We start from the raw sequence: 14,603 nt of genomic DNA, 5'->3' as shown, positions 1-14,603 counted from the left end.
CAATGTGTTCCCAAGCAGTAAAAGACTATACACAGCTATTAACGTGAAATGACTGAAGTTTAACAGGTATAACTAGTGAGAAAAAATGAAAAATAAATGGAAACTGTATGCTATTTCAATCACCTTAGTCCTGAGCGGCTAATGAGAGCTGTACGGCCAACAACAGGAGGGGTGGCCCAGCCCAGCCTTGGTCGGCCTTGGACGGCCGTAGACGGCCCGCCCTTTGCCCGGGCTTAGCCCGGCGCGTCCCGCGAAGCGGGAGGCGCGAGGCGCTTTTAAGTCCGCCGCCGGGAGAAGGGAGGGGCAACAGGTGGTGATACTGCCGCCAAGGTGTTCTGGGCTTGGTAGTTCCTTCAAATTCCAAACAACAAGGTCCACACTCCTAGCGCTGCGCGTCCCCAGTAGGAATTAAGATCTCCGCTCCCAGTGTTCCACTGCAAAGTGGTCACTTCCGCTGCCGCCGTCCTCCTCAATATGGAATACACAAAGAACAGGAAATGCGCCGATGCGCGGTTCGGAAATGTGATGTACACAACGGATTCCTTCATCAGGGCGCTGAGAGAACCAGTAAATCAGTGGCCGCAGGCCGTCGGTGTATCCTGCACCGAGGATGGATGTCAGTGCAAGGGGCTTGGCATCAATGGAAGTTTTGAACAGGTCTGTAGGGACAACAAAGCAATATATAAACATGCAATACATCCCGGCTTTCTTCTGCCTATTATCTACATAACCAGGGACCTTCTTGTTTTTCTTGTTTAACCACTTAGCCAGCACCAGATTGTCCAAAAAGATAACTGGAGTGGGACTCCCAAAATGGGGGCCATGGTCCCCCCCAAAAGAAGGAGGGAGTGATAAAAAGGAGTCATCTATTAGCCCCCAAAAAATTCTCGGGTGAATGGATCTGGCTCGAATTCCCGATCCCCAGAAGGAACCTTACCTGGACAAGAGTCTGCCTCCAAAGACCTTTAAGTGCTGTGAGTGTTACGGGTACGGGCACTTCAGATCCTAAGTGTCCAAAGCGAATACCCTTGCCTGCTGGAGGAAAGGCACTAGGGGTGGCAAGCATACTAATGGGGGAGGAGGTGGTCCCATGTAATGACAGGAAGTTTAGTGGTATTACCCTAGAGTCCATGTGTGACAGTGAGATGGTTCCCAGGATCTAAGTGCCTGATAATACAGCAAAGTATAGGCAAAGGGTCACCATCAATGAGCAATGGTAGAGTCTCTGAGGGGTACAGGGGCCAGCATGACTATGGTAAGCAGTCAGTTGGGCTCCCCAGGGCAGGTAATTCCCCATGCCATCCACCAGATGGTGGTGGCTAACAACTGAGGGGGTCGTTTCCCAGTGACTCGGGTGCCATTTAGATGGGGGGTTTTAAGCCTGTTGAAGGTCGCCATGAGTCCCAGCATGCCAGTGGCTTGTCTGTTGGGTAATGACCTGGATACCTTATCTGGAAGGAAGTGGAGCTCCGGGCTCACGGGGAGATGTTGAGTTTACCCGACTGGATCTCTGCTACCACACGGTCCATGGCTACTGGAGATGGGGAGTCAGAAGGGGCTGGAGTCTGGAACAGTGGCTCAGCCCCCTGCTAAGAAGGGGAGAGGGAGAGGACGAGGACCGGGGAAACGCACCTTGGAATGTACCTCCTGTGAGATGAATCGGGAAATGTCCGAGGTCGCCCCAGAGTCCACTGAAGAGTGCATTGCTCCTCCTGGTGTCTGCTGAGCTTGCCGGTTGGCAAGTAGAAGATGGCTCCACCAGGGAGGAGTTCTGTGGGGCACAGAGAGAGTGCCCCACACCCAAGGGCCTGAGGCAGCAGGCTGAGGCCCATGCAGCCGATGATGAATTTTAGACTCATTACCTTTACTGGGAGGGCAATCTTCTGTACAGTGAGTCGGAGGCTCCTGGCCCGCAGGGCCCTGTTGGTCTCCCAGTGTTATCATGCCTTTCTACTGGAACTGGCCCATTACATTCCCCTGGCAGGACATTTGGGCCAGGACAAGATTTTTGCACGGCTTCTCACTTTTATTGGCCCAGACTCAGGGTATCCTCAGATGCATTCTGCAGGACCTGTGTGACCTTCCAGGCCAGTGGCAAAGTGGGGCAGATACCTAAAGCTCCCCTTAACCACTTGCCTGTCATTGGCACCTCCTTTGAAAGGGTAGGCATCGACATTGTAGAGCCTATGGATCCCCAGACGGCTGCAGGGCACAGGTTCATCCTGGTTCTAGTGTATCATGTCACTCTGAGCCCCACGACAGCACCGGCGATGGCAAAGGTCCGGATGGGGATTTTTACCCGTGGGAGTTTGTGTCTGACAGGGGCACGAACTTCATAACTGCTTACATGCAGGCCATGTTTAAGGAGTGTGGAGTAACATATATATTCTCTATCCCTTACCACCCCCAAAATAATGGGCTTTTTGAGAGATTCAATAAGACCCTGAAAAGCATGATCAGAGGCCCTGAAGAAAAAGTGGGATGTTCTCTTACTGTGACTGTTGTTTACCTTCCAGGAGGTCACTCAGAAGGGACAGGGTTTTAGCCCTTTTTAACTTCTATTCAGGCAGCTGGTCAGGGGACCTCTGAGTTTGGTCAAGGAAGGCCGCAGTCTCCCAAGAGAACTTCCTGGGATGTAGTAAGCTACATGCAGGCCTTCTGGAGCCAAATGGCCAGGTTCTGGAAGCAAGCCTCCCACAACTTAGCAGCCAGCCAGGATGTCATGAAGAAGTGGTACGACAGGAATGCCACTCTTGTGAAGTTGACACCTGGACAGAAAGTGTGGTTGATGGAGGCTGTAGAGGCAGGGGCCCTCCAGGACCGATGGACCAGTCCCGGTGAGGTAATTAAGAGGAAAGGGGACCCCACCTACCTGGTGGATCTCAAGACTCGAGGCATCCCCTCTGGGAACTACACATCAATCGCCTCAAGCCACACTTTGAGAGGTCTGAGGTCACCCTGCTGTTGCTGCCAGATGTAGAGGAGGAAGAGGAGAGTGAACCTCTCCCTGACCTTTTGGATTCTAAGGAGATGGATGAGTCGGTGAAAGGAGTTATCATGTCCCCCACCTAACTCCCCACCAGCAGAGGGACTGACACCGTGTTGGGGCAGTTTCCCTCTCCGTTCTCTCTTATCCCGGGGACTACCCACCTGTGTACACATGATGTGGACACAGGCGACAATCTCCCAGTCAAGTGTAAATGTTACAGGATGTCAGATAAGGTGAGGTCTAGCATCAAGGCAGAAGTATCTAAGATGCTAGAATTGTGGATCATAGAACCCTCTAGCAGCCCTCGGTCGAGTCCAGTGTTTCTGGTACCAAAAGCCACTCTGGCAGGCACCAGACCTGGACTTAGGTACTGTGTGGACTATAGGGGGCTGAATTCAGTGACACAGACGAATGCCCATCCAGTATTTAAGTACCTTCTGTGAGAAGTTGGCCTGGTATATGATAGTTATAGTGGGCACCTTGCACCAGTCCAAACAACCACTTATTGATGATAGGTTAAAGACAACCTTTATTGAAAGCTATCCTAGGGGTCGCTATGGAGAGCAGCCTTCAGGCTAAGTCTTGAAGGAATGTAAAGCAGCTTGTTTTATCAGTCTATAATCTCTTGAATGACCAAATAAAAGGCAACCACACCAGGTATATATATAAAATATATGTATTTATTACTTAACGCACCCCTCTAGTCTCTTTATGAGGCTAGAGGCAAAAGCACATAAGTTACACTTCAAAATATTACAGTAAAGTAGCACAATACACGTTAGGCCCTAGGAGTGGAGCAAACCATATACTAAAGTAGTGGTATAAGAACCACGACTTAACTAGACACAAGGCCTAGAGCCTGTAGAATCGCTCGGACCCCAAGGAACCACCCAAGGTAGTGACACAGGGGACCCACGGGGGCCTTGTGCAGTGTGAGAATACACCCGCGAGCTCCCATTAGCTTCTATGGGGAAAGTCGCGGTAAGATTTTTAGAGTTAAAGGACACTTAGAGATGGACTAGGACCAAACCCTTTTAGACTTGGACAGTTCTAGGGTCAACACCCACGGGAGCACCGGAGTACTCGAGTTACCTCACCCAGGGAAGCCAGGTGCATAGTTGTCAAATGGTGTCGGGTCGCGTCGTAGTTTTCAATAGCCTGGATCGGAGATGTGAAGAACCTGAAAGCAGAGGGGACAGAGTCTGGGTCACTTGCCAGTGACCAGGGGCATGATAGACGAATGCCCACCAATGTCGGGTGTTTCAGGTAAAGAAGGTGAAGCTTGACTCTTCAGCCACGAGGACCAGGAGGCGTCGAGGATGATCAGGAGCTGGATTCGAGTTGTCCCACGCAGGATGTCGAGTGCTGCAGCGTTGATGCCCGGATTGGACACAACAAGCCTTGGTAACAGCAACCCACGCAGAAAGAAGAAAGATGCCTTGGTCCGGACCAGCAAGATCTTAGGAACTCCCCCAGCGAGGAGGAGTGAGGCACGTCTGGAGCAACCAGGGAAGCCCAAAGAAAGTCAGAGTTACCTTCACAGGGATCCACCAGTCGACGGACCAGGGATCGCGCAGGGACCTCGAGCGGGAATGCAGAGTGGGCTCACGGAACACTCGTGGAGTGTAGGCCCACAATTTTTGGTGCAAAAGGTGCTCAGGTCTGAGCTACAAGTAACCCAATGCACAGCCTCGGGAAGCTGATGCACTTGCAAATGTGCACGGTGTCCAGGGGTTCCGGTTCCATGGTACCCATGAGGCCTACGGGTCTCAGCTTTGCTGGGGACTCGGTTCGGCCTCTGGGAAATCTGGAAATCCACCTCTGGTGTTACAAAGTCTTCGGCGTCTGGCGGGAGCTTCGGAGATGCAGACCGGACAGATGCTTCTTTGGTGCCTGCCAAGCAGGGGAGTAACTCCTTTACTCCAAGAGATATTCTTCAGTCATCTGGCATTAAACAGATCGTCGAAATTCCAGGATTCAGTTTCAGAGTTTCGTCCAGGGATATCTAAAGTTCTGGTTACAGAGGTTCCTTCTTTATACCCAAGGAAGGGGTTGGACTAACTCAGGGGACCCACCTATGGGAGGGTTTGGAAAGAGGGGTGGCTGCACCCATTTCCTTTGTCCAGTTTCGCGCCATAGCTGGTAGCCCCTGCAACCGGTTTTGGCTGGACTATGCACAGGGACACCAAGTGTGCCCCCAGTGCAGGACTTCAAAGCACTCCTGGAGTGCTTCCACCCAGCCATAATCCACTAAGGCCTGTCTGGGAGTTGGTTACACCTCCCTGTGACAGGAAAACTATTGTCCAGGCCTCCCGTGCCGTAGTTTCGGTCAGCAGCAGGAGGCCAGACTCGTGTCTGTGGCTGCAGCATCCTTTTAAGCTGGTACCGGGTATACCGGTGCTGTCATATCTCTCCCTCTAGAAGGGTGGGATCATACTCCCACACCAGTTACTGGTGTAGGGGTATGATTCCAAGGTGTTTGACACCAAATGAAATGAAATGAAAAATTATATTTATATAGCGCGTAACTACCCGGAGGCCTCGTCGCGCTTCAGCAATTACTATGACGAGCTCCAAGGTACATTAGCACGCTTTCGCAAACAAATGGGTTTTTAGGACTTTCGTGAATGCCATCCTATTGTTGATCTGTCTAATACTCACAGGAAGGGAATTCCATAGTTTGGCGGCAGAGTGTGAGAAAGAGCGACCGCCCCAACGGGCTTTGATAACCTTTGTTAGAGTTGCTAAGTGCAGTGAGCCGGAACGAAGGGCTCTGGAAGGGACGTAAGGCACTACAAAGGGGAACAAGATGGCAGGGCCTGTTCGATGAAAAGATTTGTGCACTATGCACATCGCCTTAAACTGAGCTCTGGCAGTCATTGGGAGCCAATGAAGCTCCTTAAGGGCTTTCTTAGCTGATTGCCAACGAGGAATATTAAACAATAGCCGGGCGGCACAGTTTTGGGTGACTTGGAGCCTTTTGGTCACCGCTACAGGGGCGCCCAAATATAAGGCGTTCCCGTAATCCAGGCGAGAGAGAATCAGGGCCTGAACCATGACTCTCCTCGCCTGGAAAGGGAGCAGAGGAAGGACCTTGCGGAGCATTTTCATTAACCCAGCACAAGTTGAGGCAGTCTTGGTGGCTTGGACCGAGAAATCAAGCGCCCTGTCAAGCCAGATTCCAAGGCTCTTTATCTGGGGCTTAGGGAGGGGAGGGGTGCCAAGGCATGTAGGCCAAATAGAGGCCAAAGTGTTCGGTAAGGAATTACCTAATAACATGATCTCCGTCTTCTCCCCGTTAAGTTTAAGACAAGACGCATGCATCCACTCAGCAACAGCCTCTAGACACAGACCCAGGGTGTTAGATGACCCCTCCGAGTGGTCCAAAGAGACCACCAGTTGGGTGTCGTCTGCGTAGGTGACGATACGCACACCAAAGGGCTGAACTATATTTTCTAGAGGTTGCATATAAACATTAAAAAGAGTGGGGCTCAGGGACGAACCCTGCGGAACCCCACAACTGAGTGGTTGCTTGGCCGAGATCGTCTCACCCTCGAACACCTGAAAAAAACGCTCATCCAGGAAGGAAGTCAGCCATTCCAGGGGCGCGCCCGACACACCCATGCCTTTCAAACGATGTAATAGGATGGCATGGTTGACAGTGTCGAACGCGGCACTGAGGTCGAGTAGTATGATGGCTGCTTTTCCTCCCTGGTCCAGCACCGCTCTAGTCTCTTCTGTTACTGCTATAAGGGCAGTTTCAGTTCCATGCTGAGGGCGGAAACCCGTCTGAGAGACACATAGTAGGCTATTAGATTCTAAATAGTCCACTAAGATGTTATTAATGTGTCTCTCAACATGTTTTCGTGCAGCCAGTCCAAAGTTAGCATTTACCATTGGGTTATAATGCACTTAAGAGTATATGGGCAGGCTGCATCACAGACAACCCCAGAGAAGAGATTCCGAGGGCTGCAGAGGGGCTCTGCTCATGCATGGGCACCCTCTCACACAAACCAAGCACCCTGCCTTCAAGATTGATAAGGCCTGCCATAGGGGTGACTGATAGGTTTCTATGTGCAGTGATAGGTGAGATATAGTGAACCTATATCTCTGTAAGGGGTGCATGCACCACCTTACCCAGGCTGCAGTAGCAGACCTGTGGTGTCATTTTGGAGGGCTTCCCAGGGGTGGCATAATGCATGCTTCAGCTCCTGGTAGGCCTCTGGGGTATCTATGCCCTGGGTACATAGTATACCATATACTAGGGACTTATAAGGGCACCTCAGAATCTAATCTGTTGTGTACCTAAGGTACTAGGAATCCATTTAGAGAGTGTGAGGAGGTGGCCTCCATAGCCGGTATACCCTTCCCAACATCACTTGTACAACAGAATGACAATGGTACGAGACGGCTGGGAAGGAATGAGTTAATCCTTTCCACTGACTCTTGTGTGCAGGGAGGAGCTCTATCACCCGGGTTGAGCAGGAACCAATGGAATGCGAGAGAGGCGGGAACCATCAAGTATGAAGGGAACCCGGAAGAACGTCAACGGTGTGTGGAAACGGCGGAGCAAGGAGTACAGCCACACCGAGAGGAAGAGAAGAGCGGAGAAGAACACTCGATCAACAGCCTAGGAGACGAGGAACCGAGGCCGACCGTCGACTCGGAAGAAGCACCCGACTTCGGAGAGAGCGAGACCTGGTCCGAGGAGTGGTGGACACCCCCAGGAGGACGCTGACAAGCCGCCGCAACTCCGGAGAGTTGCGGCCAACGCGGTACGTGACATTGGAAGGGGGAGGGATAAGTGGGGTTCAGCTAAGAGATCACCGGGGTATACAAATGTATGGAATCCTGGGGTGAGAACGGTTGTCCGAGCACGCACCTCCCTTTGTATACCTTCACAACCCAGCCACGTTAGGAGGAGTACTGACCCGCTTGTTTTGGCCCCTTTGCCCTGATCCTCTGTAGAGCGTATATTCCAACCTTATTTTTTTTTGTTTCTTTTATGGCACACATACCCTTGGATTCTCGCATACCTCCCTTCTTTCATCATCCCGGTTCTTTTATTTGATATGCTGGGATAGACACCCGACTCCCTTATCCCCGTCCTATGCCTAACAGCACACCCGTATTTCTTTTTGTCGTGCCTCACAACGGGTGCTTCTTTAATCACTGGTGAAGGGTTCGTATCAGAAAAGCCTGAACCACAAAACTGATCGCCTTCTCTCCTTTCACTCTCCGAGGCAACCTGGGGAGGAGTCCGACCACGACAGGAACCCATCACCAGCCGGAAGACAACGTGGAAGGACCACAACTAGAGAAGACCATCCTACCATCCTAGACCTGTTTTGTGGAACGATTACTTTTATTTTGATTAAAATCCAATCACAATTGCTCAACTAATTCGGCCTTCTCGCTTTTCCTTTCGACCCTCCCTCTCACAGAGAGGAAGCAGCTGGGCTGGGGACCTGAATAGCAGGTTCCCAGCCAAACTAAGTCAAAAACCATCAAAACACCAGGAAAAAAGTGTGGGCAACCATCTAGTCAGATTCCACCTTCCTACACCTTCGACCACACCTCCGGGTACTGACAGATTGCCCTTGCTAAGGGAGACAAAGAGAAAACTGCCTTCTGCACTCCGTAAGGGAATTAACAATTCAGGGTCATGGCCTTCGGGCTCCATAGTGACCCTACCACCTTCCAGAGGTTGGTGAACTGGGTCCTTGCTGGTATGGAGGCCTTCTCAGCTGCTTATCTAGACGACATTGCCATTTACAGTAACAGTTAGGCCCTACTGCAAGCAGGCCTGACTATTAAGGCCAATTAGTGCCAGATAGGGCAAGGATCAGTGGTGTACTTTGGACACATGGTGGGCCGGGTTAAGGTGCAAGCCATCCAGGCTAAGGTTGAAGCCATCCTGACCTGGGTGCCCCCCAAAACCCAAACGGGCGTTGGAGCCTTTTTAGGACTCACCGGGTACTACCGGAGGTTCATCAAGGGAAGCAGCCCAGAAATGTAATATGGACCCATGCCCGCCGAACTGCATTTGACTTCCTCAAACAGGTCATGTGCAGAGCTCCTGTGCTCCAGGCCCCTGACTTCTCTCGGGAATTCATCATTCAGATGGATGCCTCCGAACACGGTATCGGGGGTACTGTCTCAGCTGAACGAGGAGGAACTAGACCAGCCAGTAGCCTTCATCTCCCGAAGGTTACTCCATCGGGAACAAAGAAGGAGTGCTATTGAAAGGGAAGCTTTCATGGTGGTCAAAGCCCTGAGGAAGTTGAGACCATATTTGTTTGCCACTCACTTCTTCGTTCAAATGGGCCACAGACCCCTCAGGTGGATAATGCAGATGAGGGGCGAGAATCCAAAGCTGTTGAGGTGGTCCATTTCATTACAGGGGAAGGACTTTAGGGTGGAGCACCAATGAGGGCTAGACCACCAGTGAGGATGACTACCTAGGAGCTGGGTAACCCCCCCCCCCACCCCACCCTTCTTCCGGCTTAAGGGACACGTTAGGCCTGATACTCTCGAGGTAGTGTTTCCCTATGCTCGAGGTAGTGAAAACACACATGGGGGTTCTTCACTTCCTGGGCAGGGAACACACGTGTACCTGCCTTGCCTTTCACTTATCACTTGCTCCACCCCTCAAGACTCACCGTAGGGGTGCCTTGGTGGTAGTGAAAGGCCTCCTCTGCATTTGCCAATGATTCAGAAAGGACAACTTGAGCATAAGTGCAAATGTGCACACCAAGATTGCAATGGCAGGCCTAAGATATGAGGTTTTAAAACACAATAAGGCTCTTTCCCTGCTGTAAGCTAAAACTGTAGTTCAAAAATCATTCAACAATTCCCCCATGTTGACCCATGGGAAGAGCAGACCTCCTAGGGAGGGAAAGCCTACATGGGGATTAATTACTACCTGGGCAACGAACACACGTGCACCTGCCCTGCCTTTCCCCTACCACTTGCCTCACCCCTCAGGGCTTACCTTAGGGTTGTCCTAGTGGTACTGAACTGCCCACTCAGCATTGGCTAATGGTTTAGAAATGCCAACCTGGATTCAAGCTAGCCTGGTTGATGAAGGGTGATGCCCTGAAACCGGTCCCAGGATACTTGTTTCCGGTCCAGGGAGGACCTGGTTTGGCAGTTCGGGCTGGACTGTTCCCACAAGGAACAGGTTCAACACTGATTTACATATGGCTGGGTCTAAACTGGGGTGGTGTGGTGAGAAAATTAATTATGGATTTAACCCAGATCCTTGTGACTGGGGGTGAATGTTTTTATTGTCCAGCATTCCATCAATTATTTATTTTACATATGTCGCCCTGAGTGCGAAGGCTATGCCCAGACGTGTTTCCCGTGCTCACTATGCCACTGGATTCAAGCTAGCCTAGCTGATGAAGGGTGATGCCCTGAAATCGTCCCAGGATGCTTGTTTCTGGTCCAGGGAGGACCTGGCTTAGCAGTTCGGCTTGGACTGTTCCCACAAGGAACAGGATTAATACTGATTTGCATATGGCTGGATCCAAACTCGGGTGGTGTGGTAAGCAAAAGAATGATTGATTTAACCCAGATCCTTGTGACTGTGGGTGAATGTTTGCCTTGTCCAGCATTCCATCCATCAATTGTTTCTTTTGCATATGTCGCCCTAAGCGGGAAGGGTATGCCCAGACGTGCATCCCGTGCTCACTACACCACTGGATTCAAGCTAGCCTGGCTGATGGAGGGTGATGCCCTGAAACCGGTCCTAGGATGTTTGTTTCCGGTCCAGGGAGGACCTGGCTTGGTGGTTCGGGCTGGACTGTTCCCACAAGGAACAGGGTCAAGACTGATTTGCATATGGCTGGGTCCAAACTGTGGTGGTGTGGTGAGCAAAAGAATGATGGATTTAACCCTAATCCTTGTGACTGGTGGTGAATGTTTGCATTGTCCAGCATTCCATCCATCAATTGTTTATTTTGCATATGTCGTCCTAAGTGGGAACGGTATGCCCAGACGTGGGTCCCGTGCTCACTACACCACTGGATTGAAGCTAGCCTGGGTGATGAAAGGTCATCCCCTGAAACCGGTCCCAGGATGCTTGTTTCCGGTCCAGGGCAGACCTGGCTTGGCAGTTCGGGCTGGGCTGTTCCCACAAGGAACAGGGTCAAGACTGATTTGCATATGGCTGGGTCCAAACTGGGGTCGCATAGTGAGCAAAAGAATTATGGATTTAACCCAGATCCTTGTGACTGGGGGTGAATGTTTTTATTGTCCAGCATTCCGTCCATCAATTGTTTCTTTTGCAACCTGAGCATAAGTGCAACTGCACACACACAGGCCTGCACTGGCATGCTCGAGACATGTTTAAGAACATCAGGTAAGTGCTACTTCCATAAATTTGTAGGAAGGGTGCAAGCACTTTCACACTGCATTACAATGGGAAAATCCTAAGGTCACAAAAAGGGAATTTGCAAAACCCATGAGGAAAAAGCAAAACTTTTGGAAACACTAACTTGAGAGTATCATGTCTAACAGTAAGGAATAGGTGACGAGGCAGGAGGGGGTGAACCTTCACAGTGTAAGGAATAGGTGACGAGGCAGGGGGCGTTGAACCTTCACGGTGTAAGGAATAGGTGACGAGGCAGGAAGAGATGAACCTTCACTGTGTAAGGAATAGGTGACAAGGCAGGTAGGGATGGACCTTCATGGTGTAAGGAATAGGTGATATTGCAGGAGGAGATGGACCATCACAGTATAAGTAATAGGTGACCAGGCAGTAAGAGATGGACCTTAACAGTCCAAGGAATAGGTGACGAGGCAGCTGGAGAAGGACCTTCACAGTGTAAGGAATTGTTGATGATGCAGGAGATGAACCTTCACAGTGAAAGAATAGGTGACAAAGCAGGAGGAGATGAACTTTCACGGTGTGAGGAACAGGTGACGAGGCAGGAATAGATGGACCATGACAGTTTAAGGAATAGGTGATGAGGCAGGAGGAGATGAACCTTCACGGTGTAAAGAATGGGTGACGAGGCAGGAGGAGGATAACCTTCACCAAGTAAGGAGTAGGTGACAAGGCAGAAGGAAATGACCCTTCACAGTGTAAGTAATAGGTGACGAGGCTGGAGGGGTTGAATCTTAAATGTGTAAGGAATTGGTGACGAGGCAGGAGAAGATGAACCTTCACAGTGTAAGAATAGGTGACAAAGCAGGAGGAGATTAACTTTCACGGTGTGAGGAATAGGTGACGAGGCAGGAAGAGATGAACCGTGACAGTTTAAGGAATAGGTGATGAGGCAGGAGGAGAAGAACCTTCACGGTGTAAGGAATGGGTGACAAGGCAGGAGGAGAATAACCTTCACAGTGTAAGGAATAGGAGACGAGGCAGAAGGAGATGAACCTTCAAGGTGTAAGGAATAGGTGACGAGGCAGGAGGAGAATAGCCTTCACAATGTAAGGAATAGGTGTCAAGGAAGAAGGAGATTAACCTTCACGGTGTAAGGAATAGGTGGCGAGGCAGGAGGAGATGAACCTTCATGGTGTAAGGAATAGGTGAAGAGGCAGGAGGGGATGAACCTTCAAAGTGTAAGGAATAGGTGATGAGGCAGGAGGAGATGAAGCTTCACAGTATAAGTAATAGGTGACAAGGCAGGAAGAGATAGACCTTGGCAATGTATGGAATGATTAATGAGGCAAGAGGTGATAGACCCTCACAGTGTAAGGAATAGGTGACGAGGCAGGAGGAGATGAACCTTCACAGTATAAGTAATAGGTGACAAGGCAGGAAGAGATGGACCTTGACAGTGTATGGAATGAGTAATGAGGCAAGAGGTGATAGACCCTCACAGTGTAAGGAATAGGTGACGAGGCAAAAAGAGATGAACCTTCACGGTGTAAGGAATAGGTGAAGGCTGAAGGAGATGACTCTTCAAGGTGTAAGGAATAGGTGACGAGGCAGAAGGAGATCAACCTTCACGGTGTAAGGAATAGGTGACGAGGCAGGAGGAGAATGACCTTCACAATGTAAGGAATAGGTGATGAGGCAGAAAGAGATGAACCTTAACGGTGTAAGGAGTAGGTGACTAGTCAGGAGGATATAAACCTTCACAGTGTAAGGAATAGGTGACGAGGCAGAAGGAGATGAACCTTCACGGTGTAAGGAATAGGTGACGAGGCAGGAGGGGATGAATCTTTACGGTGTAAGGAATAGGTGACGAGGCAGAAGGAGATGAACCTTCACGGTGTAAGGTATAGGTGATGAGGCAGGAGGGGATGAACCTTCACCGTGTAAGGAATAGGTGACGAGGCTGGAGGAGTTGAATCTTAATAGTTTAAGGAATTGGTGACGAGGCAGAAGGAGATGAACCTTCGACATGTAAGGAATAGGTGACGAGGCAGGAGGAGATAAACCTTCATGGTGTAAGGAATAGGTGATGAGGCAGGAGGAGATGAACCTTCACAGTATAAGTAATAGGTGACAAGGCAGGAAGAGATAGACCTTGACAGTGTATGAAATGAGTAATCAGGCAAGAGGTGATAGACCCTCACAGTGTAAGGAATAGGTGACCAGGCAGGAGGAGATGAACCTTCACAGTGTAAGGAATAGGTGACGAGGCAGAAGGAGATGAACCTTCACGGTGTAAGGAATAGGTGATGAGGCAGGAGGAGATGAACCTTCACAATGTAAGGTATAGGTGAAGAGGCAGAAGGAGATGAACCTTCACGGTGTAAGGAATTGGTGACGAGGCAGAAGGAGATAAACCTTCGACGTGTAAGGAATAGGTGATGAGGCAAGAGGTGATAGACCCTCACAGTGTAAGGAATAGGTGACGAGGCAGGAGGAGATGAACCTTCACAGTGTAAGGAATAGGTGACAAGGCAGAAGGAGATGAACCTTCATGGTGTAAGGAATAGGTGATGAGGCAGGAGGAGACGAACTTTCTCAATGTTGGAATAGGTGAAGAGGCAGTAAGAGATGAACCTTCACGGTGTAAGGAGTAGGTGAAGGCTGGAGGAGATGACTCTTCAAGGTGTAAGGAATAGTTGACGAGGCAGAAGGAGATGAACCTTCACGGTGTAAGGAATAGGTGATGAGGCAGGAGGAGAATGACCGTCACAATTTAAGGGATAGGTGACGAGGCAGGAAGAGATTGATGTTGACAGTGTATGGAATGAGTAATGAGGCAAGAGGTGATGGACCTTCACAGTGTAAGAAATGGGTGACAAAGCAGGAGGAGATGAACCTTCACGGTGTAAGTAATAGGTGACAAAGCAGTAGGAGATGAACCTTCACAGTGTAAGAAATAGGTGACAAGGCTGGAGGAGTTGAATCTTCATAGTGTAAGGAATTGGTGACAAGGCAGAAGTAGATGAACCTTCACAGTGTAAGGAATAGGTGACGAGGCTGGAGGAGTTGAATCTTAATAGTGTAAGGAATTGGTGACGAGGCAGGAGGAGATGAACCTTCACAGTGTAAGGAATAGGTGATGAGGCAGGAGGAGATGAACATTCACAATGTAAGGAATAGGTGAAGAGGCAGGAAGAGATGAACCTTCACGGTGTAAGGAATAGGTGAAGCCTGAAGGAGATGACTCTTCAAGGTGTAAGGAATAGGTGACGAGGCAGA

The 14,603-nt window shown here is 50.1% G+C and overlaps 1 protein-coding gene across 5 annotated transcripts in view; it reads left to right on the top strand.

Annotated features, from left to right (window-relative positions):
* FSIP1 (fibrous sheath interacting protein 1) overlaps window positions 1–14,603 on the top strand; it is a 941,373-nt gene that overhangs the window by 610,444 nt on the left and 316,326 nt on the right. The window contains exon 11 of one of the 5 annotated variants that reach the window (XM_085627478.1): window positions 7,446–8,152. The exons of the other annotated variants lie outside the window; for them this stretch is intronic. Coding sequence (XP_085483604.1) covers window positions 7,446–7,727 — 282 coding nt within the window. The 3' untranslated portion in view covers window positions 7,728–8,152. Of the gene's footprint in view, window positions 1–7,445; window positions 8,153–14,603 lie in introns of those variants that run through there. 5 annotated transcript variants of the gene reach the window in all.

This window comes from Triturus cristatus, chromosome 9, assembly GCF_964204655.1.
Source record: "Triturus cristatus chromosome 9, aTriCri1.1, whole genome shotgun sequence".
NCBI classification, from domain to species: Eukaryota; Metazoa; Chordata; class Amphibia; order Caudata; family Salamandridae; genus Triturus; species Triturus cristatus.
Note: the sequence above shows the minus strand (reverse complement) of the source record. Positions and strands in the feature narration are given on the sequence as shown.